Consider the following 23,820-nt stretch of genomic DNA (forward strand, 5'->3'; position numbering starts at 1 on the left):
TAAAGTCATAAATAGCCAATTGTTTGTATTGTTAGACCATTCCTCCCACTTTCCTTTATGGATTAATGTCACAATGAAGAGCAAAAGCTTTGGGAGTGTTTGCTCTGGCAAACAAACAAAATCAGGGTGAAACTAGATACTTCATTTCAACTGTGCCAGCTTGACCACGTAGTGGCACAACGTACAGTACATGCCATCTTGTTCTCAGTGTCCAAACATCACCTTATTTTTAGTAAGGGTCATAGCCCTGCAAAACTTAATATGGCAATGGAATCCTGTGGCCCACTTCAATACCTGCCCTCTTTCAATGAAAGCACCAGCAGGTAAAAACTGTCAAATTTGACTAGCATTATCTGCACATTAAGTCTGATGTCACATGTCACCTCTTATGGGTCCGAATGTGGGACAGATGCCAAAAGAAAACAACGAAAAGTGAATATACACTCACGATGATGTAATACTAAATCATGAGCCTAACCTTTATCTCCATGCCAAAATCCTAGATGGCCAGACAGTGATTTATCTTTTATAAATCATTAGACAAATGCATCCAGGAAGCTGTGAAAATGTAGACTATTTTTAAATGCTAAGATTTAAGGGGTTCTTCACCGCAAAATGGGCTTTCAATAAAATTTGGCTGCATATACAGTAGAAAGGTATGGGAAAAAATGAAATCAATGCTTCCTGAATAGAGGAAAGAGAAAAAAGCCAGTGCCGCTCAACCCCCTAAAGCAAAACGTTTTCACGTACTGTTGCCATGGTGTTTTATTTATTTATTTATTTTTTTACACCAAAATGCTGTTTAAAGAATAGAAATAGTACGATATAATTTTCAGTCATAAACCTACTCTTACAATATTTTTTTTTGATAATAACCGTCCATGGGCGTGGATACAAAAATGCGGAAGTATAATCTGTAGTTTTCACGAAAGCCCTGGAGCTACCAAAAGTCTTTTTTGTCTATTTGTCTGGACTTTTGTTGACAAATAAACTTGAATTTCTCGGTCCAGGTAACACGTAGAACAAGTAAACATTGTTCATTTACATGCTATCATACTATACTACCAACATTGTAACAATATAAAGCAGATTGAAATTTGGAGAAGTTACACTTTAATTGTGTAATATGAATAAATAGTGCTCACAAACAATTGCTGAGATAATATAGTAATCTCTAGTGAAACGAGTAGAAGCTTGGAACCGGAAGCAGCTTTCCTTATGTCACGACTTAACAAGCGGAATGCTTGACTGGTCTGGGTCTGAGTTTCATTCTAGTTGCTCCAACCCATATCATACCCGTGTTCAGAGTGACATCCCCACCCTCCCCAACAGCTAGTCGACACGTGCATGTGTCTTTTTAAAAGGGTGTAAGGAGTGAGACCTGCTTTTCTCTGGGTGGCGAGCACAAGGATTGGACCTTGTTCCTAATAGTCTGACTTTAGTTAGGAACAAAGTAAAAACAAGCAACTAATTTTAACCATTTTAAGTGAGACATAACAGTGACATGAAGTGGGGTTGGGTGCTTTTAGTGGTTCTGCTATCTTTTGCTTATCTGTGTTGGAGTGAAAAGGGCCTGGATTTCCCTGAATATGATGGGAAGGACCGTGTCCATCAACTGACCAGCAAGAACTACAAGTCTGTAATGAAGAAATATGATGTTATGGTGATCTACTACCACAAACCTGTCGGCGAGGACCGCATGTCCAGAAAGCAATTTGAAGTGGAGGAACTTGCTTTGGAGGTGCGTGGAGAATTATGAGAAAGGAATGATAGCAAATTGGAAAAGGTTCAAGTGAATGAAGTGTCCTTCAGTGAACCATTGGGGGATGGGGTTGAATCACAAGGAACATGTTGGGTTCTGGGGCTCCATGTATAAAGATGTGCATATAATGAGCATATAATTCCTAAATGTGAATGTACTGTACCGCAGTTTCTGAAATGACCAAAAAAAAAAAAAAAAGAGAGTGCTGCCTTAAAATTTTACATTTAGTCATCTTGAAATGTGAAGTTGTATTAAGTGACAGCTTAGTGACAGCTTAGATATTTGAGTTATCTTAAGTTAAATCCAGGAAAGTTATTCTAACACTAAATTGTAAGTTGTGATAGCATCTGTAAAATGTTTCTGAATGAGTCTCTCTTTAACAGTTCATCTTAAATTAATCTTAAATGTCTTTTTGATTCAGAAGTACAGCGTTCATCATCGTCAATGGGCAAAGAAATTCAAGCTATGTGATGCAATCATTAAAAAGCAATTCAAATGTTGCTCATTTGTGCATATATTAATGCATATTGTGATCACCTATTTATTATTACATTTCCATAAACCATGTTGAATTAATTGAACTAATGGTATACAAGTAACAGCAAAAATCAGATTTTTATATAAGATGTAAGATTTTAATAAGTAATGTAACAAGCTTTTAAACAAAAATAAAAAAAACAAGCACTCCGTGCATAAGAACTTTTTCATGTCAGTTTCTATCTTTATAAATCCCTTTATAAATCCCAATATGATCTTCTCTTTTGATGTAGGATCCATGGTATCAAATTGTTTTATAAACGAGGCCCTTGGACTCTGTCCTGTCTTAGAATGATGAAAGCTCTTCCATTTATCTGATATCTCTCTGATGTGGTCTATGAATTATTACTATACTAACAATTGTATTTCCTTACTGTGATTTGTGATAGATGTGAGAATGCTAACTGGAGATCAGCTAGCTCTTCTCAGCTGTTGTCGGTGTTGACATTTTTAGATCACTGCAGTGTCGTCTTACAGTTCAACTGAACTGATGTTGGTCCCTTAGTGAGTAACTGTAGTGTACCCACCAAAAAGAAAAATATATAAAGGGTTGAGTGGTTTTCTGATTCTCTCACTGATTTCATTTATGTAAGTGGTTTTCAGTCTTTGTAACTCAAAGGTTTACCATCCCTCTTGCAAAACAATGTTCAAAGACTTCCCTGCATAGAAATGATGGTAACACTTTACATTAAGGTTCCCTTTGTAAAATGTTTATAAAGGTGGTTGTTAAATTAGTAATTTACAAATGCATTATAAATCATTAATAATGCAGTTAAGCTTCATGAATAAAAAGGGCAACTTTAATGCAATACCTGCCAAATAGTGAGTCGTTTTTAACTCACATGTTATAAATGCTTAATAAATGTATTTATTAACAATTATTTAACCTCAAACCAGATCCGTGGTTTATTTCATGATGCAGCAAACATTGACTATCATAATTAGACTGAAGGGTGTTGTATTTGTTTGTTTCTTATTAATATCTTATTAATATCTCATGACTGCCACTTTTCTTACTATGTTGCTTACCAGAAGTTTCTGTCTTACCCATTATACTCTCCAAAAAGCTCATGATGCATATCCACAGCTTGTTTATCAAGATGAAATTGAGCTGTTTTTTATGTATTATTTTTTACATTAAAAATTTACAGAATTAGTTCAGTAAACAATTTTTCTAAACACCCTCTCACCCCTGTCCCACCCATCAAGAGACAGAACACTTGTTTGACCATTATTACGAGGCCTTGAGCTGATGTGTAAGATAAAAATTATGATAACAATAAAATAAATATATAAATGCATTAAAAAAAGTTAAAGTAAAGAAGGGTTACATTATCAACATCAGCATTTTCAATCAATGTAACATCCAAATTATTCAAATATTCAATAAATTTGCCTCAAATTTTTTCAAACATCAGTGATTTTCTTTTTTTTTTAAATTATACAAATTTTTTTTTCCGCAGGCACATAGGACAAAAGTTCTCTAAGCCATTCAGCATGACTGGGTTCTTCTGATTTCCAATGTATAGCTATACATTTCTTTGCTGCTATCAGAGCCATGTTAACAAAATGTAATTCTTCCTTTGATCAAATTGGAGAGACGATTCATTGCCCGAAAGTGAATCTTAATGTAAAGTGGAATCCTGTGAACCATTTATTAATGAGTTATAAACATTAATAACCTGTGAAAGTGAACCTTAATGTAAAGTGGAATACTGTGAACCATTTATTAATGAGTTATAAACATTAATAACCTGTGAAAGTGAACCTTACTGTAAAGTGGAGACATGTGAACCATTTATTAATGAGTTATAAACATTAATAACCTGTGAAAGTGAACCTTACTGTAAAGTGGAGACATGTGAACCATTTATTTATGAGTTATAAACATTAATAACCTGTGAAAGCGAAACTTACTGTAAAGTGGAAAACTGTGAACCATTTATTAATGAGTTATAAACATTAATAACCTGTGAAAGTGAACCTTAATGTAAAGTGGAGACATGTGAACCATTTTTAATGAGTTATAAACATTAATAACCTGTTTAAGTGAACCTTAATGTAAATTGAACACATGTGAACCATTTATTAATGAGTTATAAACATTAATAACACAGGGATTACACATATAATATACAAACTAACACAGGGATTATAATATAAACACTTTCACAGGTTATTAATGTTTATAACTCATTAATAAATGGTTCACAGGTTTCCACTTTACATTAAGGTTCACTTTCACAGGTTATTAATGTTTATAACTCATTAATAAATGGTTCACAGTTTTCCACTTTACAGTAAGTTTCACTTTCACAGGTTATTAATGTTTATAACTTATTAATAAATGGTTCACAGGTTTCCACTTTACATTAAGGTTCACTTTCACAGGTTATTAATGTTTATAACTCATTAATAAATGGTTCACATGTTTCCACTTTACATTAAGGTTCACTTTCACAGTTATTAATATTTATAACACATTAATAAATGGTTCACAGTTTTCCACTTTACAGTAAGGTTCACTTTCACAGGTTATTCATGTTTATAACTCATTAATAAATGGTTCAAATGTGTTCACTTTACATTAAGGTTCACTTTCACAGGTTATTAATGTTTATTACTCATTAATAAATGGTTCATATGTGTTCACTTTACATTAAGGTTCACTTTCGAATCGGCCCTCCAATTTGATTAAAGGAAGAATTTACGTTTCGTTAACATGGCTCTGATAGCATAGAGAAATGTATAGCTATACATTGGAAATCAGAAGAACCCAGTCATGCTGAATGGCTTAGAGAACTTTTGTCCTATGTGCCTGCGGAAAAAGTAATTTATAATTTAAAAAAAATAATCATCGATGCTCAAAAAAATTTGGGGCAAATTTATTGAATATTTGAATAATTTGGATGTTACATTGATTGAAAATGCTGATGTGATAATGTAACCCTTCTTTACTTTAACTTTTTTTAATGCATTTATATATTTATTTTATTGTCATCATAATTTTTTATCTTACACATCAGCTCAAGGCCTTGTAATAATGGTCATACAAGTGTTCTGTCTCTTGATGGGTGAGAGGGTGTTTAGAAAAATTGTTTACTGAACTAATTCTGTAAATTGTTCATGTAAAAAATAATACATATATTGATAAAAAAAAAAAATTCATCTTGATAAACAAGCTGTGGATAGGCATCATGAGCTTTTTGGAGAGTATCATGGGTAAGACAGAAACTTCTGGTAAGCAACATAGTAAGAAAAGTGGCAGTCATGAGATATTAATAAGATATTAATAAGAAAACCACAAATACAACACCCTTCAGTCTAATTATGATAGTCAATTTTTGCTGAATCATGAAATAAATCAGGAATTTGGTTTTGAGTTAAATAAGTGTTAATAAATACATTTATTAAGCATTTATAACATGTGAGTTAAAAACGGCTCACTATTTGGCAGGTATTGCATTAAAGTCGCCCTTTTAGTCATGCAGTTATAAATGTATTATTAATGATTTATAATGCATTTGTAAATGACTTATTACTCATTAACAAACATCTTTATAAATTCTTTACAAAGGGAACCTTAATGTAAAGTGTTACCGAAATTATGATAGAGGTCCTTTCTACCACCAGAAACTAAGGCTGTCAATACAGTAAAATATGTTGATATATCTATATTTCCTCTCTAATATAGGGTGAATTCTGGTAAATTGGGACACATTTCACCATTGAGATGACCGAGAAAAATGGCCCAATTATCCTCAGTTAGCCTTAATATATCACAAGTAAATAAATAAATAAACTCCTTAGCAAAAATTCTCACTGTAATATAGAGTTGTGCTCTATTGTGCCACAAAAATTTGCAACAGCGTCTCTTCATGTGTGGAAAATGGCCTGAAGCCTCAAGGGCATATTCAAGGCCTGAATATGCTGTTTGCTTGGTATAATTGTCAGATATAGAATTTAGTTCAAGTATATAATTTATAATGAAATTTAATATAATTTAAATGAAAATGAGGCTGTGGGAGACGAAAAATGTTCAATAGTCAGTTTTTGATAATCAAAAATTTGTAACAAGTAATTTAAATGTTTAATTGGCTTTTATTAACATCAAAATTGTACAATATTTTTTTAATGGACTGTACTTCTATCAGTTACATATAGCAATAAATGTAGGTTGTCTACCCTGACTAAGGTCTATTAGTAAGGTCTATTAGTTACAGCAGTATTTGTCAAGGACCTGCCATTGAGATTGAGAATATTATTTGAGAATTCAAATCTTTTGATAATCCTTGCACTGTCAATATATAAAGGCACAGCCTTCAGAAATAAGGAAACGGCTCCCTTATTCCCCTTGAGTCGGCTCAATGTGTCTTTTGCTGCTTGCAGTGCTTCGTGTTATTCCTGATTTGCGTATTTAATCTCTTAAGCTATCACAGATCTGTCATGGTTACCATCTGAGACACTCCCTGCTAATACTCCATCACTGAAAAAGCATTAGTGTCGTGATTTGGATGTTTCTTATGAGCTAGTACATTAGGAGATGGCAATACATATAGCAGTGGAAGTGAGGGCAAGTGCTTTCGAATTTTGACTGTGCATGTGAATTTCAATGACTCAGACTGGGTGGGAATGACTGGGTGGTGCATTTTCTGTCCTGTTCCAAATCAGGATATACTAGGTTTTCTATAGGGAATCCATTTCTATATGGTCAATTTTGACCCTGCGTAACTGTCCCATGGTTATCTATCTCAGCCTAAAGCCTGTCCAGTGCTGTGGCTCCCGAAACCTATAAACTGAGTCCAAGCTGCTACATAATAAACCTGCTGCTTTGAGCTACTGTACATGCATATGATCATGCATTTCACACAACTGTCAAGTATGTTGGTCACAAGCCACAAGAAGTGTTATGGTGATAAATTATGGCAGTGGGCTGTTTTTGGGTAACATCATACGGAAGAGTACAACACAATGAGTGGGCTTGATAATGTATAAATTGGCATGAATACAGTTGGATGTACTTTTTTGAGCAGTGGATCGAATGAACTGCATATGGTTTGATCGAAGGGTCAAGGTCTGGTTAGTAACTAACTGCACCATATGAGGACAAAGATCTTTCACCATGTATTCCCTTGTGAAAAGAAGTGCACTATTTGTATTGAATGTGTACTTGTAGTCATGGGCTCCGATTTATGTTTCTGTCGGTGGGTGCCCACAGGTTTCACACTTTTAGAGGGAAAAGCTGCCCAAAACTGCTGGTCTAGGATCAGTTTTCTCATAATAATATATTGGCAAAACAGTTTTGAACAATGACCGATCAAAAACTCTGGTGTTTTGAGTGGTGAGTGGATTCTGAGTTCTGCAAGCTCACAAATCCTCTCATTATACAGTCAAAAAAAAGTTCTTAAAAAATAAGTGTCAAGTGGTTCCATGCAACTATATTGAGTAATTTGTACAAATGAGAATTTAGTTGTATGAACAAAATAAATTCAAGTAAAGCTGACAAAATTTCTTTGAGTAAATTTGTAAATTTGTCACTGTTACATAATATGTAACATGATATGTAATATTATGTAAGGTGAACACATTTATTGTCTTAATTTACCTTATTAAATGAACTATTTTCTCTACAAACTGCACTCAAAGAATAATTCATTGAACAAACTCAATTGAATTGAGAGCAGGAATTTCATCCTAAACATGCATATATGAGTGCTCACAGCTTAAACACAGGTGCCACTCTTCTGCATAATGGTAACCACAAAATTCGAAAACATAAATGTCCAACATAACTGAACATTAAACACTAACATAAACTAACAACACCTTTCCCTTTACTGAAAAACACATAAAATAACACTTTAATCCATAAATTTATTCTAATAATGCATTCCCTTGCATAGCATGCTGGGAACTACAGATCCACTGCCCAGTTAGTCAACATTAATTTGTGGGTTTCACTCAGCAATGTTAAGTTGAATGAACAAACACTAAGTAAAGCTGACAATACTCATTTTTAGTAGAAACAACACAGTTAAATTACGTTCATGTAGTTACATGAGTTTTTTAAGTAATGTGAACTAGGGTGGTTTGAGTGAAACTAACAAAAGTGAAAGTTAATTTTAGACAAAGTGTAGACATTATGTAAATAAGATATGCAGTCAGCTTTATTTATTATACCAGAACTTTGTGAGGTCCCAGTATACTAAGATGAGTGAAAAGATTTAGTGATTAAAAGGGTAACGTTCTTTCTGCACTTTCTACCTGCCAAATCCCTCATACAGTATTCTTACTTTTCTGTTACAATTAATAGTGGTTTGTGAATATAGCAATGCTTTAATAACTAATAATTTATCGGGAGGGTTTATGCTGAATGGCTCCTCCGACTACGGGCACCCGTCAGCAAGATCCCCTTCCTCTCGCTCTGCCTGCTCCTCCCCACAAACCACAACAAGGTTTGTTGATATAGGAAGAAAAAGGCAGGAACCAGTAAACGTTCAACATAATTTTAATGACCAAAATAAACCAACAACAAAACAAAATTAAAGCAGCAACCCCTCACAGACGACTGCCACATATAAACATAATAAAACAACAACATAAATTCCAGGCTTGGTCCTCTCTCATCTTCCACTGTTGTCACTGTTTTATCCTTCCGGAGCTCCTCCATGGGACTCGAGACTGGTGGGGCGTGCAGGTGAAACTCACTAAAAATGCTCGGGATTGGTGCCTATGCTTGTAATATACATAAAATCTTAGCATAATCTTAAAAGCTGTATTTGCATATTAAATCTCTTTAAATGTACTTAAAGAGAGTTTAACCATTAAATGCATGAATGTTTCGCCAAGCATTCTTACATATTTGGGTCTTTAGTGACCCGGATCTATATCTAGCATGAATGGATCTCTACCTGTCGCGATAATATAAAACACCCCTTGATATTAGAGTAACAATTACAGAAGAATAAAATACAGCATATTTTGTTACTTTCTGGTGCTTGGAAGGGTTCAGTTTGAGCATGTTTTATGCCATCATCATTGTTCTCGTCAGAGCTCATTTCCCAGTGCATTCAGCCAATGATAGTTTTGAGAATATGTTTATTCACGATCTCAAACATATTCTCAAAACTATCATTTTCAACATCTTCAAAATTAATATTTTGATTGCTGACAGCTTTACCAGATCCATCACCAAGTGATAGTGACACTCATATTTTGCGTTCAGTACTTGCTCTGCAGTAAATCACTAAGCCATTTCAAGGTTTGCTCATCATACTTCCTATTCTTTCATTTTCTGTCTGAATGAAACGTCACTTCTTCATTGTGTATCAGACATTGTCACCTTGTGGAATAAAGGTGAATTGCACTTATTCCGTCATTAAAGATTCTATTATTGTTGTGCAGTAATAAAATACTTATACTGATACATACCTCGGGTCGTTAGCGACCGTCTCAGGTTACGTATGTACCCATGGTTTCCTGAGAACAGGGAATGAGACACTGCGTTGAAATGCATATGGGGAACGTCATCACGTGAACTGATGTCTGAAAGCAATTATCAAATCTCACCAATCCTATTGGCCGGCGACAGCCTATGACGTCATTAAAGATGCTACCCTGAAGTATAAAAGGAGCGCTTAGAGAAGCAGTCAGTACCTTATCGTCTGAAGGGACTGTTCAGCAGGCAGCCCTGATGCATGGCAGGTAACGCAGTGTCTCGTTCTCTGTTCTCAGGGAACCATGGTTACATACATAACCTGAGACGTTCCCTTTCGTAAGGGAAAGCGTTGAAACGCATTTGGGGAATGATATACCCATGCCGCCATGCTTGAGGGGAGTGCAAAAGGGCCTATGACTTCCAGACAGACACGTGGCATCAGCTTGTGGCAGTGTTCTAAGCTCTAAGGGAGCCAGATGTGATAACCAAACTCTCCAGTGAGGTTAACTAGTTTAAATCAACCTGAGCCACCATACCACCCGGCAATGTACTTAGTAAAAACACCTTTTATTCTTTAAGCAAGAGGAGCACAAACCTACGCCATCATGTTCTTGAAGGAGGCCCAAATGGGGCCTACAACTCAGAAAGACACGTGGCACCAGCTAGTGGCAGTTTCTAAGCTCTAAGGGAGCCATATATTAGGACCAAACTAACCAGTGAGGTTAACACTCTGAGGTTTGAGGTATCGCCGGCGATACCACCTTGGTTTTTTTTCTTACCAGTGTGAAAGAGACTCAAAATACTCTGTCCAATGTTGCACATACAATTAAGAGTTATACACCATTTTAATCTGTTGAATATCTTCTTTTATTTGTGTACACTCAGAGTAAAAACAAAATGTTGTGCTTTTTGCAAAATAAAGAAAACTAACATGATGTGTGATCTCTCGTCTCCCTCTGATCGAACTCCAATCTGATAGTTCTCAGAAAATAAACTTTAAGTTAGTGAATACTAATCACAAAAAAATAGACTTGTCTAAAAAATAGAGATGTCTAAAAAAACGTTGAAATGTCAGGTTTTAAATCGTGTAAGTCAAATCGAAAACAAATAGTCTCTGTTTATATAATCTGTATGAAAAGAGAGCCATGTCAGAAGTCTGTGATTCAGCTCATTATCCGCTAATGCAGCCACGCCCACGGAGCCAGCGCTATTCAGACGTAAATTCTGAGTCAATACATGCATACATGTGGACTAAAGGTGTACAGAGCGCCCTCTGGCTGCAAGTATGAATTGAAAACAGTATCCAGCGCTCATAGTAATGACAATAAATATTGAATAAATATTACTCCTCTTATAGAAAATTGACAAACATATGAAAATCCATCAATACTTCTCCAAATGTGCATGCTTTTAAGCTAAAAGCCTATATGAAATTCCATAGAGGTAACATAATTGTTCAGACACTTCGCATTACAGAAATACATTATATTTTAAAGAATATAATAGAATACCATTATTTTAAATTGTAATAATATTTCACAGTATTGCTGTTTTTTTCTGTATGTTTGATATACTTCATGATGAACTTGAGACATGATCACAGAGGGTTTTTTTCATAGCCTACCTGACTGAAAGGCCTCATTATTTATGCAGGTGATTACAACTCATTATGCGATTAATTTGTCTTCTCAGGTGTAAATGACCCATTATTCATGATGATTCATGCCTCCACGCATACTGTGTTTCTTGACAAAAAGTGTCTTACAAAATTTAAATCTCTATATTGTTTTATATGAAGGAGTAGGTAGGATAATTTTTACATAATTTTGAAGCAAAAACTCTAGTCTACAATCTCCAGTACCCAGAAGTCTTGTGAACACATATATAATATTATTTTTTGGCCTTATTTCAGTGACTTAAGTTTTTTGTTTTTTCAATAACCACGCATAAACGTTATTCCTTCAAAAACATAAACATGTACATACATGTTCCTCACATATTATTGTAGCCTAGTTTGTGCTGAATACAGTTTAATGACACTTTTTCCATTAATATGTTTATGAACAACTGAAAAAAGCACAAAGGTCAGGGCATGTCAAAACTTCTTCAGGCCCCAAATCAGCCTCAGACTTCAGACTATTTAGCTCAACCTGAGCTTGATTCTATTCAATACATTTCAACAGGCAATGTACTCAGTAAAACACTTAAAACTCTTTAAGCAAGAGGAGTACAAACTATGCCAACATGCTCCAAAAGAGGCCCAAATAGGGCCTACTATTCCAGAAAGACACGGGCGTCAGCCAGTGGCAGTGTCAAAATTAAACCAAACATCCCACCATTACAAACCTGTGCCATCATGTTCTTGAAGGAGGCCCAAACGGGGCCTGCGACTCCAGAAAGACACGTGGCATCAGCTAGTGGCATTTATGTCTAAGCTCTAAGGGAGCCAAATCTGAGAACCAAACTATCAAGTGAGGTTACCTAGCTTAACTCAACCTGAGCTTAAATCTACACATTCCAACAGGCAATGTACTCAGTAAAAACACTCTTAACCCTTACAGTAAGTGGAGTACAAAGAATATATGCTGCCATGCTCTGAAGGAGGCCCGAACCGGCCTACTACTTCAAATAAACATGGCATAAACCTGTGGCAGTGCTAGTTCTAAGTGAGCAAAATCTGACCAAGCATCTACCAACAAACTTGTGATACAACAAGCTATTGTGCTCAGAAGGAGGCTCAGACCAAAGCCTTCAACTCCAAATAACACATCAACTCTTGTGGCAGTGTTCAAACTCTAAAGGGAGTTACATAAGAACCAAACTGAATAGTGAGGTTCCATAAACAAACTCAACCTGAGCTATGCATTCCAACAGGCCATGTACTCAGTAAAAACACTTTTTACCCTTAAAGCAAGGGGAGTATGAACTTAGTCACCTTGCTCTGAAGGAGGCCAGAACCAAGCCTACTACTACAGAAACAGGTGCTAAACTGTGGCAGCAATAGAGATATAGCTCACACTGTGTAGGGCAAAAAATAGAAATTAAAGCATAAACAATGCTTTACTTTTCATTCATACCATCCTGAAACTCAAGGATGGATGCTTTTTCACCATGATGCGGCGCAGCTCTTCTACCGCCTCAGAGGACAGACCCTGCCCCTGATCCAGATCCTTCAGCAAATCAGCCTGGTAAGCCTTTAACACCGCCATAGTGTGTAAGGCCGCACCAGCTTGACCCGCTGCCTCTTCCCTCAAGAAGAGGGCCAGACGAGAGCAGAGTGTCCTAATAGGCAGATGCTCACAATTCACACATACAGCACCCTCAAGCACTGTCCGTGCATGCTCCTTCCCCAGACAGAAAACGTACAGATTGTGTGTGTCATCGGTGTCAGAAACCTGGGACACAGATCCACACACTTCCTGAAACGTTTCTCAGACATAGTAACCTCTTACAAGATTCAAAGTAATAACAATCAGATAAAAAACAGTCCCTGAAGATGATGAGATACTGACTGCTTCTCTAGGCGCTCCTTTTATACTTCCGGGTCACGTATTTAATGACGTCATAGGCTGTCACTGGCCAATATGATTGGTGAGATTTGATAATTGCTTTCAGACACCGGTTCATGTGATGACGTTCCCCATATGCATTTCAATGCAGTGTAGAGTTGCCTTTCGAAAGGGAACCTATACAATTTTTTACCAAAAATTAATGGGAAAACATGCAGTGTTTTATAATTGTATGATTTTTTTTTATTGTTATATTGTTTATAATGAATTGATTGAGGAATACTAAGAAGGTTGATGTCTAACTTTAAAGGTGCCATTGAATTGAAAATTGAATTTACCTCGACATAGTTGAATAACAAGTGTTCAGTACATGGAAATGACATACAGTGAATCTCAGACTCCATTGTTTCCTCCTTCTTATATAAATCTCATTTGTTTAAAAAACCTTTGAAGAACAGGCGAATCTCAACATAACACCGACTGTTACGTAACAGTCGGGGTGTACGCCCCCAATATTTGCATATGCCATCCCATGTTCAAGGCATTACACAGGGGCAGCCAGTATTAACGTCTGGATGTGCACAGCTGAATCATCAGACTAGGTAAGCAAGCAAGAACAATAGCGAAAAATGGCAGATGGAGCAATAATAACTGACATGATCCATGATAACATGATTTTTTAATGCTATTTGTAAATTGTCTTTCTAAATGTTTCATTAGCATGTTGCTAATGTACTGTTAAATGTGGTTAAAGTTACCATCATTTCTTACTGTATTCACAGAGACGAGCCGTCGCTATTTTCATTTTTAAACACTTGCAGTCTGTATAATTCATAAACACAACTTCATTCTTTATAAATCTCTCCAACAGTGTAGCATTAGCCGTTAGCCACGGACCACTATCAAACTCATTCAGAATCAAATGTAAACATCCAAACAAACACTGTACTTACGCGATTAGACATGCTGCATGACAAACACGTTGTAAAGATCAATTTTGAGGGTTATATTAGCTGTGTGAACTTTGTTTATGCAATGATAGAGTCGAGAGCTCGGGAGGGGGCGGAGAGCGTGTGATTTAAAGGGGCAGCAGCCCTGAATCAGCGCATTTCTAATTATGCCTCAAAATAGGCAGTTTAAAAAATTTATTAAAAAAAATCTATGTGGTATTTTGAGCTGCAACTTCACAGACACATTCAGGGGACACCTTAGACTTATATTACATCTTGTAAATAAAAAACTTTGATGGCACCTTTAAAAAATGAGGAAGAGGGTAGCGAATGATGTCCTGGGTCGATAAAGACCCGAGGTATGCATTTAAGGGTTAAGCCCTTGGTTTTCCTCAGTTCCTTAGTGTTAATGTTGTGTTATAGTATGTACTGTAGTGCAATTGTTTCCGTCTGTGTTTATAAAAAGTCAGTTTAATCATCTTCCTGTGTGGTTTCTTGGATTGCTGCAGCTTAAACATGACAGCCGCTCTCTATTGTTTATACTTACTTGGTTTGACTTGATTCATTCTTTCTACCTATCCTTTTTTCCTTACAAAAACTCTTTCATTCTTAAACACTGAAAAATGTTTGTGCATGATAATGCATTTAAATGCTAATACATTTTAAATGCATTCAAATGTAATTATTTTTACCTTCCGCTACTGAATATGTGTCTTGACCATTACAATTACAACCCCCATGGTCCAGGAATGGCTATGCATCAGCAATTTCCGGGCCTTCTAAAATTCACAGCTAGAATAGCTGCTGCTATCTTCGGGTCTGTCTGTTAGCGGCTAATTTTAGCCAGTATGACCAATGTTCTCACCTCCTTCTCACATTCAGCCGCTCTGTCCTTGCTTCTGTTGGTCATTCTGTCCACACAAGTTTTTGCTTCTTTCTGCTTGTCCTAACTTTCCAAGTTCTTGTTTTCTTTTTCTTGTCTTTCCTCATGCTAATACTTCAAGTCAAACTATGCTTGGGTTAAAGTTGAAAGTTTGCCATCTAGTGTATCTGACCATTGATGGCACTGCTATAGATAATAAATAAACTTTATCAAAAACCTTTATTAAATCATTTTGTACAGTATGTGGTTGTTTCTCAAATCTAATCGTGGAAGAGTTTAGAGGTGCATAAGTGTATCTTTATGTGTAGCTTAGAACAACATAGTGTTCTGTATCACAAATGCATTATTTATCTGCTAGACAGACTTTATTTGTGTCTGCCAATAACAAAACAGGTTCTAGTTACATCATCAACAAAATGGTGGAGCACATTCAGAGCTTTTGAAATATTCAGCACATGGCAACACTTTTGATGGATATCAGGGAGTAGTGTACATCACAAAACAACACAACACAACACAACACAACACAACAAAGGAAAATAAAAATAACAAAAAAAGCAATAAATACTATAAATAACTTTATAAAAATGTTCCTTTTTCAAAATGATCCTTTATTAAATATCTGGGTGGGGGGCCTGTTCATGTCCTTGGATTGGCCTGCTCTCTGCATAATGATGGGATGTATTCATTTCTTTTTTTTCATGTAAGGAATGTTAAATTTAGCAGAGCAAAGTGCCTTGTGAAAGTTTCAAAGGTGACTGATTTAACACAGAGAGGTTATGTTCCAGGCAAACCACAGTCAATTCAGTGGTTAAATGACTGGACTCACATTACAAATTGCATTTCAAAATGCATACAGTCATCGCCAATTCAAGCAGGAGTCTGACAACGATGAGGTGATACACAATATTGGGTTCATGAGAATGAGACAATATTTTAACACTATTTCTAAGAAATCGTCAATGATGAAATTTAACTTGTCTAGGGCTGCCACTAACAAGTTTTGATTATTGAGTAATCATTTGATTATTTTGATGATTAATTGAGCAATATTTTTTTTTCTGGTAATTAAACTAAAATGACATAAAATACATACAATATAATAATACATATACTAAAATACATATAATAATATTGAGGCAATAATAATTGCTTCAAATAAAGCATCAAAAGCAAGTAATAATATTGTTTTATTGAACAACACTGTTAAAATACATAATGTAATATATATATAATATAAACAATCTACTACATTATTTATTATAACAAATTCCTACAGAGGATGCCAACAGCTTGGTGACTTTACAGCATGATCAAATCTTTATTTAATAGTGGCCAAAAATTTAATTAAAATGTCTACTTAATGAACATCGAGACAAATCTCAATGTTGAATTTGCGACACAATCGTCTTGATAGTTAGCATCTTGAACTTGAGCACTCTAACGGAATGATTCAAGCCTCAAGGATTTAAAATTGGATGCAGTCCCCCATATTTTTATTGAAACAGGAAGTATCGGCGGTAGTAGCCTGACTTTTTCCCTGGGAGGGGAACATGTTCTATGGTCCCTTTGTCCAGAAGAAATTGTCTTGTGACAGCAGATGTGCCTGCTCCAATTTCACGGTAGTGGGTACCATGATGTTGGAGGGTAGTGTATTCCTTTTTCTACTGTCTTAAGGACCCAATGAGAGATACCCTGCAGTAGCTTTCACGCTTCCAAAGTCTCTTTAAAGGGGAACCATTTTTAATAGTTCCTGTCAGGGGTGGGGTGGGGTGGATGGGTGTTCTGGGTGTTCTATGTCCTGGGGGATAACAGTAAATGGGGGAAGGGCAATCATATTCCAGGGGGCATCAGATGCTGATGCTATGGGGATGTCAGGAGAACACGGTGTTTGAAGCATGTGTAAAATCATGCCAATATTATTGACTTATGTCAGCCCTGTGATACTGAATCACATGGAGAGCCCGTGCATATATAAGGCATTTGCATTACATGTCATCAATGTTAAATTGTCTAAAGGAAGATGCCAGCTTTCATCTGCCATGTTCTACACTGATATATGTTATAAATATGTTTATATAAATATGTTTATCAAGGAACATAACCCTGCATTAAACCCCAATTTGATAGCGACAGATAAGAGAGTGTGCTGCTACTTGCGGCTTGCAGCCATCTCAACACTCATCTGCCAAACTGTACATTAAAAAAATTATATACTACAACCAATAAATGATTGGAACATATAGCCCAGCTTTAAACCCCAATCTAAGAAATTGGGGAGGGTGACAGATGAGAGAGTGGGCTGCTTAGAATAGAATAGAATAGAATAGAATAGAATAGAATAGAATAGAATAGAATAGAATAGAATAGAATAGAATACTTTTATTGTTATTGCACAATTGTACAACGAAATTTAGTGCTTCTCCTCAGTGGTATATTCACATGAAACATATATACAGACAAATATGGACAAAAAGGGCATTGAAAATAGAAAAATATAAATAGTAAAATATAAGCAATAAATAAAATATATTATTGCACAACCCCATAGCTTATAATGTACAGTCTCCCATTTTTAAATAGAGTTCAGTTATCCGTTCAGTTACAAATAATGGCTCATGGATAAAAACTGTTTCAGGAGTCTCGAGCTGCGCATCTTAAAAGACGTAAACATCTGGTTCTATAAATGTCTTCAAGTGAAGGCAGCTGTAAGATGATGATTTTCTGTGCTGAGTTGATGACTCTCTAGAGATTTTTTCTCTGACACAGTACATCCAGCATACCACACCAGGATGCTGTAGGTTAGTGTGCTTTGAATAAAGCAATGATAAAAATAACTGCTGGTTCAAGTTGGTAGTTTAGTCAGTGCTGTGCCTTCTTCACCAGATAATTTGTGTTTACAACCCATGTGATGTCCAGGGAAATGTATGTGCAGATAAACAGAGGTGCTTTTACACTAGCACTTTTGTTGCACACCCGGGTTCTATTGACGCCAGTGTTCGTTTGGATGATGTGAACGCTGTCTTCTGAACTCGGGTGTGTACATGCGAACTGTACTGGAGTCAGATTAAAAAGGGTGGTCTGGGGTATGGTTCTGCTGTTATGAACACAATCGTACTAAATCCTGGAAGTGAACCGCTATTAATGCAGTGAAAACTATTCATGACACATGAAAATGTTTATTTGTGTGTGTTTCACTCATTTTCCTGATGAGCGTGACTGGCGTACTGCAAGCAGAGAGCTGTATCTCATTTCTGCTCGCCTTCAGCGTTCTTGAGCACATTTGTGGCAGATAGATTTAAGTGTCGTTATGTACTGAAGCTTTGGAAACAAAACCATTGGTTCAAAAACAAAAACAACAGGGTAAACAGCTGCTGCTTTGATGATGCAAACGCACCGCCATTCGGACCTGAATAATATAATCTGAACAACCTGTGGAGGCAGGGAAGGGCCGGGGTAGCAATCAAACTCAGGCCAGGCAATCAAACCAAGTGTGAAAAAGCACCCTTAAAACCCTTACCATTTCTCCACTAATATACAAGGGGCTGGTTCCTCCTGTATCTTGAAATTAACGATGAGCTCCTTTGTCTTGGAGGTATTGAGTGTCAGATTGTACATGGTGCATCATTCTGAAAGTTCAGGAACCTCTTTCCTGTAGGCAGCCTATTCCCCAATTAGCCTCACCCAAGTGATGTCATCAGCTTGTGTTTGTCTTATGGGTTGGTTTGCAGTCGTGGGTGTAGAGTGAGTAGAAAAGAGAACTTGCTGAGTGTCAGAGTAAGTAATGCATTCCCTACCTGACAGTCTGTGTTTGGTTTGTTAAAAAATCCTTGATCATATGCATATGTGGACACTGACACCTAGGTTGAGCAGTTTAATTTACCATTATGCAGGGGATGATCATGTTAAATGCAGAACTAAAGTCTACAAACAACATCCTCACCTAAGATCCCAGGCATTCCAATTGATTCAGCGCAGTGTGGAGAGCTGTGTTGATGGCGTCAACTATTCACCTGTTAGCTCAATATGCAAACTGATGTTGATCCAGTGCAGGAGAAGGCATCAATTTGATGTGTCTTAACACTATCCTCTCAAAACACTTAATCACAGTGGAGGTGAGAGCTATAGGTTTATAATATTTAAAGCTGGTGATAGCTGTCTTCTTGGGGACAGGCACAATGATGGCAGAATTGAGGCATTTTTTTTTTTTTTTTTTTGGATAGTGCACATTGACAGAAAGATGTTCAAGATGGAATACCAACCAGGGCCAGTGGCTCTCGGTAGATGGTAGCAGTGCAGATCTCGTCCATCTTGACTTCAAAGGGGGCAAAGAAGTGATTTATTTATATATAATTATTAGTAATATGCGCTATACTTTTACTATTTAGAAAGTGACCAATGATTTGTGACCAATATTTTATTATGTAGATAGATTTCTCCGCTCTAAACTGTTTCTCAAGTACGTTCACTCATCAATACTGCTGCTACGTAAACATAACGTATCACAACACTACGGAGACCGAGGCGTGTCCTGAGAGTCAATGGATGAATGAAGGAATAATCACACATTTTTTCATCCATGTTTTAATATTAACAGTAAAGATGTAGTGCAGCACTATGCTTGCCAAAAATGAAAGGGTTATTTAAATGTCATGATTAAAAATAAATGAATGTTTTATCCCTTCATTTGATTACCAGAAAATTTTAAATACACAGCACATAATTTCAACACTGACCATGTTCTTCAGAAAACTTCTCCAGGTCCTGCAGATTCTTCAGTGTTCCAGCATCTTTTGAATATTTTGCAATATATATTTATATATATGGTGTTGTTAAATGTGAGGGTAACAGGAGGGTTAAGGTACAATATGCACCATTTATGGGTAAATAAGGTACAAAAGTGAACCTCACAAAAGGTACTACCCCGTCACAGCTTTTGTACCTTTTTTATGAGAGTGTTTTGTTCACTTGTAGTTTGCATATATAGACTGGCTGTGTGAATTTTTTATGGCCGACTAGTGGAGTCTTACATAATAATCTGTGTCTGCTTCATGGCACATATAACTTATTAATGCGGAGAGTACATGCTTTCCCAGACACCAATAGAGCGTTTCGCAACTTTATATATCATTTCAGACAATCATGGCTGTTTTATTCATAATTTGTTGTAGTTTTGGCACAAGGGGATTCCTGAGTAGAGATGGGCAATAAAAAATATTAGTGTATCTTTAAAGGGACACCTATTATGCCCCTTTTTACAAGATGTAAAATAAGTCTCTGATGTCCCCAGAATGTGTATGTGAAGTTTTAGCTCAAAATACCCTACAGATCTTTTATTATTATTATTATTTTATATAACATGTTAAAATGGCCAGCAAAAACACAGCTTTTTAAGTAATGCTGTTCTTTACTTAACTTTACTGATGAGTTTTATGAAGTTCACTGTACATCACACAAAAAATTAAGCATCAGTTTTCACTCCAGAAAATCACGGCTGAATAAAACACAATACAAGAAGTGCATATCCATAAACTCTCTCTCCCTTGCATTATCAACATACACAGTGATCATACAAAAAACTCTAACACAACTAACAGTGAACAAATATATACAGACCATAATTCTTTTTTTTTCTATGGGGGTGCTTAATAAACTGGTAAACCTTATATCCTTAAAACAACTCCGATGAACAGTAATAAAGTGCGTGCTCTTGCTTTCATTACTGATGTGATGAGTATTGCTCCAGAGAGACTATATGCTGGATCATGAACAGTTAGTACTAATCAATCCTTGTGTAACAACTTTTTAGCAAAACCTGTGTTTTGTATTGTCCCTTTGCATTGACCCTCGTTCACAAAGCAGTCTGGCGTGAAATGCTTTACACAGACAAAAACGAATTTAGGTATATTTTGGTGTGCAGCCACATTACCTTCAAAAATAAAACTAATCCACTGCGTCCTCAGTGGCTCAGATGTTGAGAGAAAATGAAGACTCCTACGTTCATTCTTACATCCAACAACAGAACACCAGGATTGCTTACGAGACGTTGTCACGAGCTGCTCGTGCATGGAGAAAATGATGGACAGCGTACAACCGGCTGAGGGCAGAAACTATGAAACACTGCTCAGAGAATCAAAACGGCATGTCTAATGAGACTGCTTTGGTTTAATAGGGATTAAAAAAAAGGATTGGGTAGATTTTTATCATTGTAGAGCTGTTGTGTTCACACACTGCCAACACACATTTATGTCCAAACACCATGTAAAAGTGGATTTTGCATAGTAGGTGTGTGAGTGAGTGTGTGTGTGTGTGTGTGTGTGTGTGTGTGTGTGTGTGTGTGTGTGTGTGTGTGTGTGTGTGTGAGCGCATTACTGAGTCAAATCCCTCTTTTTGTGACAGCCATCAATGTATCTTGCTGCTAGAAGGATACAGTCTCTTTTTTCACCTAATGTTGAATTTGTGTTTTATTGTTTAATTTTATGAAGGGCAAAGTATTTGAAATTTTGGATAGTTGATTTCCTCATAGTTAGGGCAGCTGTCTCTACTTCTCCCAGGTCACAGTACGGGCAGATGCGTCTCTCTCTGGGCAGCCATTTATGTCTGTATCTGCCTGTCTCTACAGTCAGCGTGTGATTGCTCAGTTTGTACCTCGTCATTATTCTTCTTAATTTACAGTCTTTCACTGTACTCAGATATTCTGCTATTGTGTATTCTCTATAGGGCCAAATACAATTCAAGTTTACTGTTTTGTTTTTTTTCTGTTGTTTCAGTCCAGTAATTTTCTTTTTGTGCTTTTAAAATTTGGTTGGGTCTAATTCTGTTGTTGAGGGTATCAGTGTCCTGAGGCTGGCTGTTGTTAGTCGTGTTAGTCATCAGCGAGCTTTTTACAATGTTCACTTCATGGTCTTTAAGGGCTTTAAAATGATAAGAGTTTGGATCACGTATTTTTAGATGTTTCCAAAATTTGATGGCTCATTTTTCAATGTGGATTAATAGAGGGTATTAGCCTAATTCTGCCCTGCATGCATTGTTCGGTGTATTCCTCTGTACTCTCAGGATACTCTTACAGAACTCAGCATGCAGGGCTTCTGTTGGTGATTTGTCCCATTTGTCAAATTTGTGGTTTAGAGGAAGACCCCAAACTTCACTGCCATATAGTGCAATAGGTTCTATGACTGATTGGAATATTTTGAGCCAATTTTGATTGATTTTTTTTGCTAGCATAGAAGGCCCTTCTTGCTTTCTCTTTCAGTTCATTCATGGCCAAATTTAGCTTTCCAGTTGCACTTATTTTCAGCCCAAGGTTTGTGGCATGATCAATTTTGGTCATACCAAGGGTGAAATTGTGTCTCTTTATCTGACATCTAGGTCTTTTGTGGAATGCTAGTACTTTAGTTTTGTTACAGTTAATAGTCAGGGCTCAGGTATGACAGAACTGATGCAGGATGTCCAGGTTCTGCTGTAGACCCTCTTCTGTTGGAGACAGCAGAACCAGATCATCTGCATACAGGAGGAACTTTATTGTGGAGTCATGTAGTGTGAGGTCAGGTGCTGCTGATTGTTCTAGTTGTTTCGCCAATTCATTAATGTAAATATCGAAGAGGGTCGGTGATAGTGGGCAGCCCTGTCTCACACCCTGCCCTCGAGTGAAGAACTCTGTTTGTTTATTGCCAATTTTAATAGTGCATTGATTGTTTGAGTACATTGTTTTTATAATATATGTTTTACCCCCAATACCTGTTTCTAGAAGTTTAGACAGAAGACAAATTGAATCAAAGGCCTTCTGGAAATCTACAAAGCAAGCTCAAAAATTTTGGTTTTGTTTTGGTTAATGTATTTGTCGATCAGGGTATGTAGGGTGAAGATATGGTCTGATGTTCTATAATCTGACTTTTGCTCAGGACTTTTTGCTCTGTAAGGAATTGTATGAGTCTCCTGTTGATGATACTGCATTTCAGCTTCCCCAGATTACTGCTCACATGCCCCTGTAATTATTTGGATCTAATTTGTCTCCACTTTTGAATATGGGTGTTATGAGTCCTCTATTCCAGGTGTCAGGAAAATGACCAACACTCAGAACCAAGTTGAACAGTTTTAGTAAGGCCAATCTTAATTTGTGCTCTGTGTTCTTCAGCATTTCATTGAGGATGGTCCACTTGCTTTTTTGATATTTAGGGTCTGGAATTTATTAATCAGTTCATTTTCTGTGATGCGGTAATGGGTTTTGATATTTACTAGGGGTGTAACGGTACACAAAACTCACGGTTCGGTACGTACCTCGGTTTTGAAGTCACGGTTCGGTACAGTTTTTGGTACAGCAGGTGGAGAGAAAACTAAACATAAAATTGCTTTTTTTTATTATTAAACAGAGGTTTACTGAAAAAATTGTGTTTTTGTCTTTAAATATATTACATTAAATTAAAACTAAAAGTTTCTTAGGGATAAAAAAAATGATCTCTGCTAATGCTATAAACTATGTAGGGAGCCCTAACTTGAAAGAAGCCCAAACTATTAGCCTAAATTCAATTGCTTTTTATTTTTAGATAAAATAATCAACACTCAAATAACAAATTGTATGCAAACCTGTAAGCTGCACCTAAGGCAGTTTTTGCATTAACTTCTAAATGTTTTTACTCCAATTCGTTGTTGAAATATAATAATTTCTACACAGTGGCTGTTATTTTAACATCAGATTAATTTAAACATACATTAAATAGCCTAATCAGGATATCACTAAAAGA

General features: G+C 36.3%; 1 protein-coding gene across 3 annotated transcripts in view; it reads left to right on the forward strand.

Annotated features, from left to right (window-relative positions):
• The first annotated feature begins 1,405 nt into the window (after nt 1-1,405).
• casq1b (calsequestrin 1b) overlaps nt 1,406-23,820 on the forward strand; it is a 71,040-nt gene continuing 48,625 nt past the window's right edge. For all 3 annotated transcript variants that reach the window (XM_067401259.1, XM_067401260.1, XM_067401261.1), the window contains exon 1: nt 1,406-1,741. In XM_067401259.1, coding sequence (XP_067257360.1) covers nt 1,505-1,741 — 237 coding nt within the window. In that variant the 5' untranslated portion in view covers nt 1,406-1,504. The remainder of the gene's footprint in view (nt 1,742-23,820) is intronic.

This window comes from Chanodichthys erythropterus, chromosome 11 (genome assembly GCF_024489055.1).
Source record: "Chanodichthys erythropterus isolate Z2021 chromosome 11, ASM2448905v1, whole genome shotgun sequence".
NCBI lineage: Eukaryota > Metazoa > Chordata > Actinopteri > Cypriniformes > Xenocyprididae > Chanodichthys > Chanodichthys erythropterus.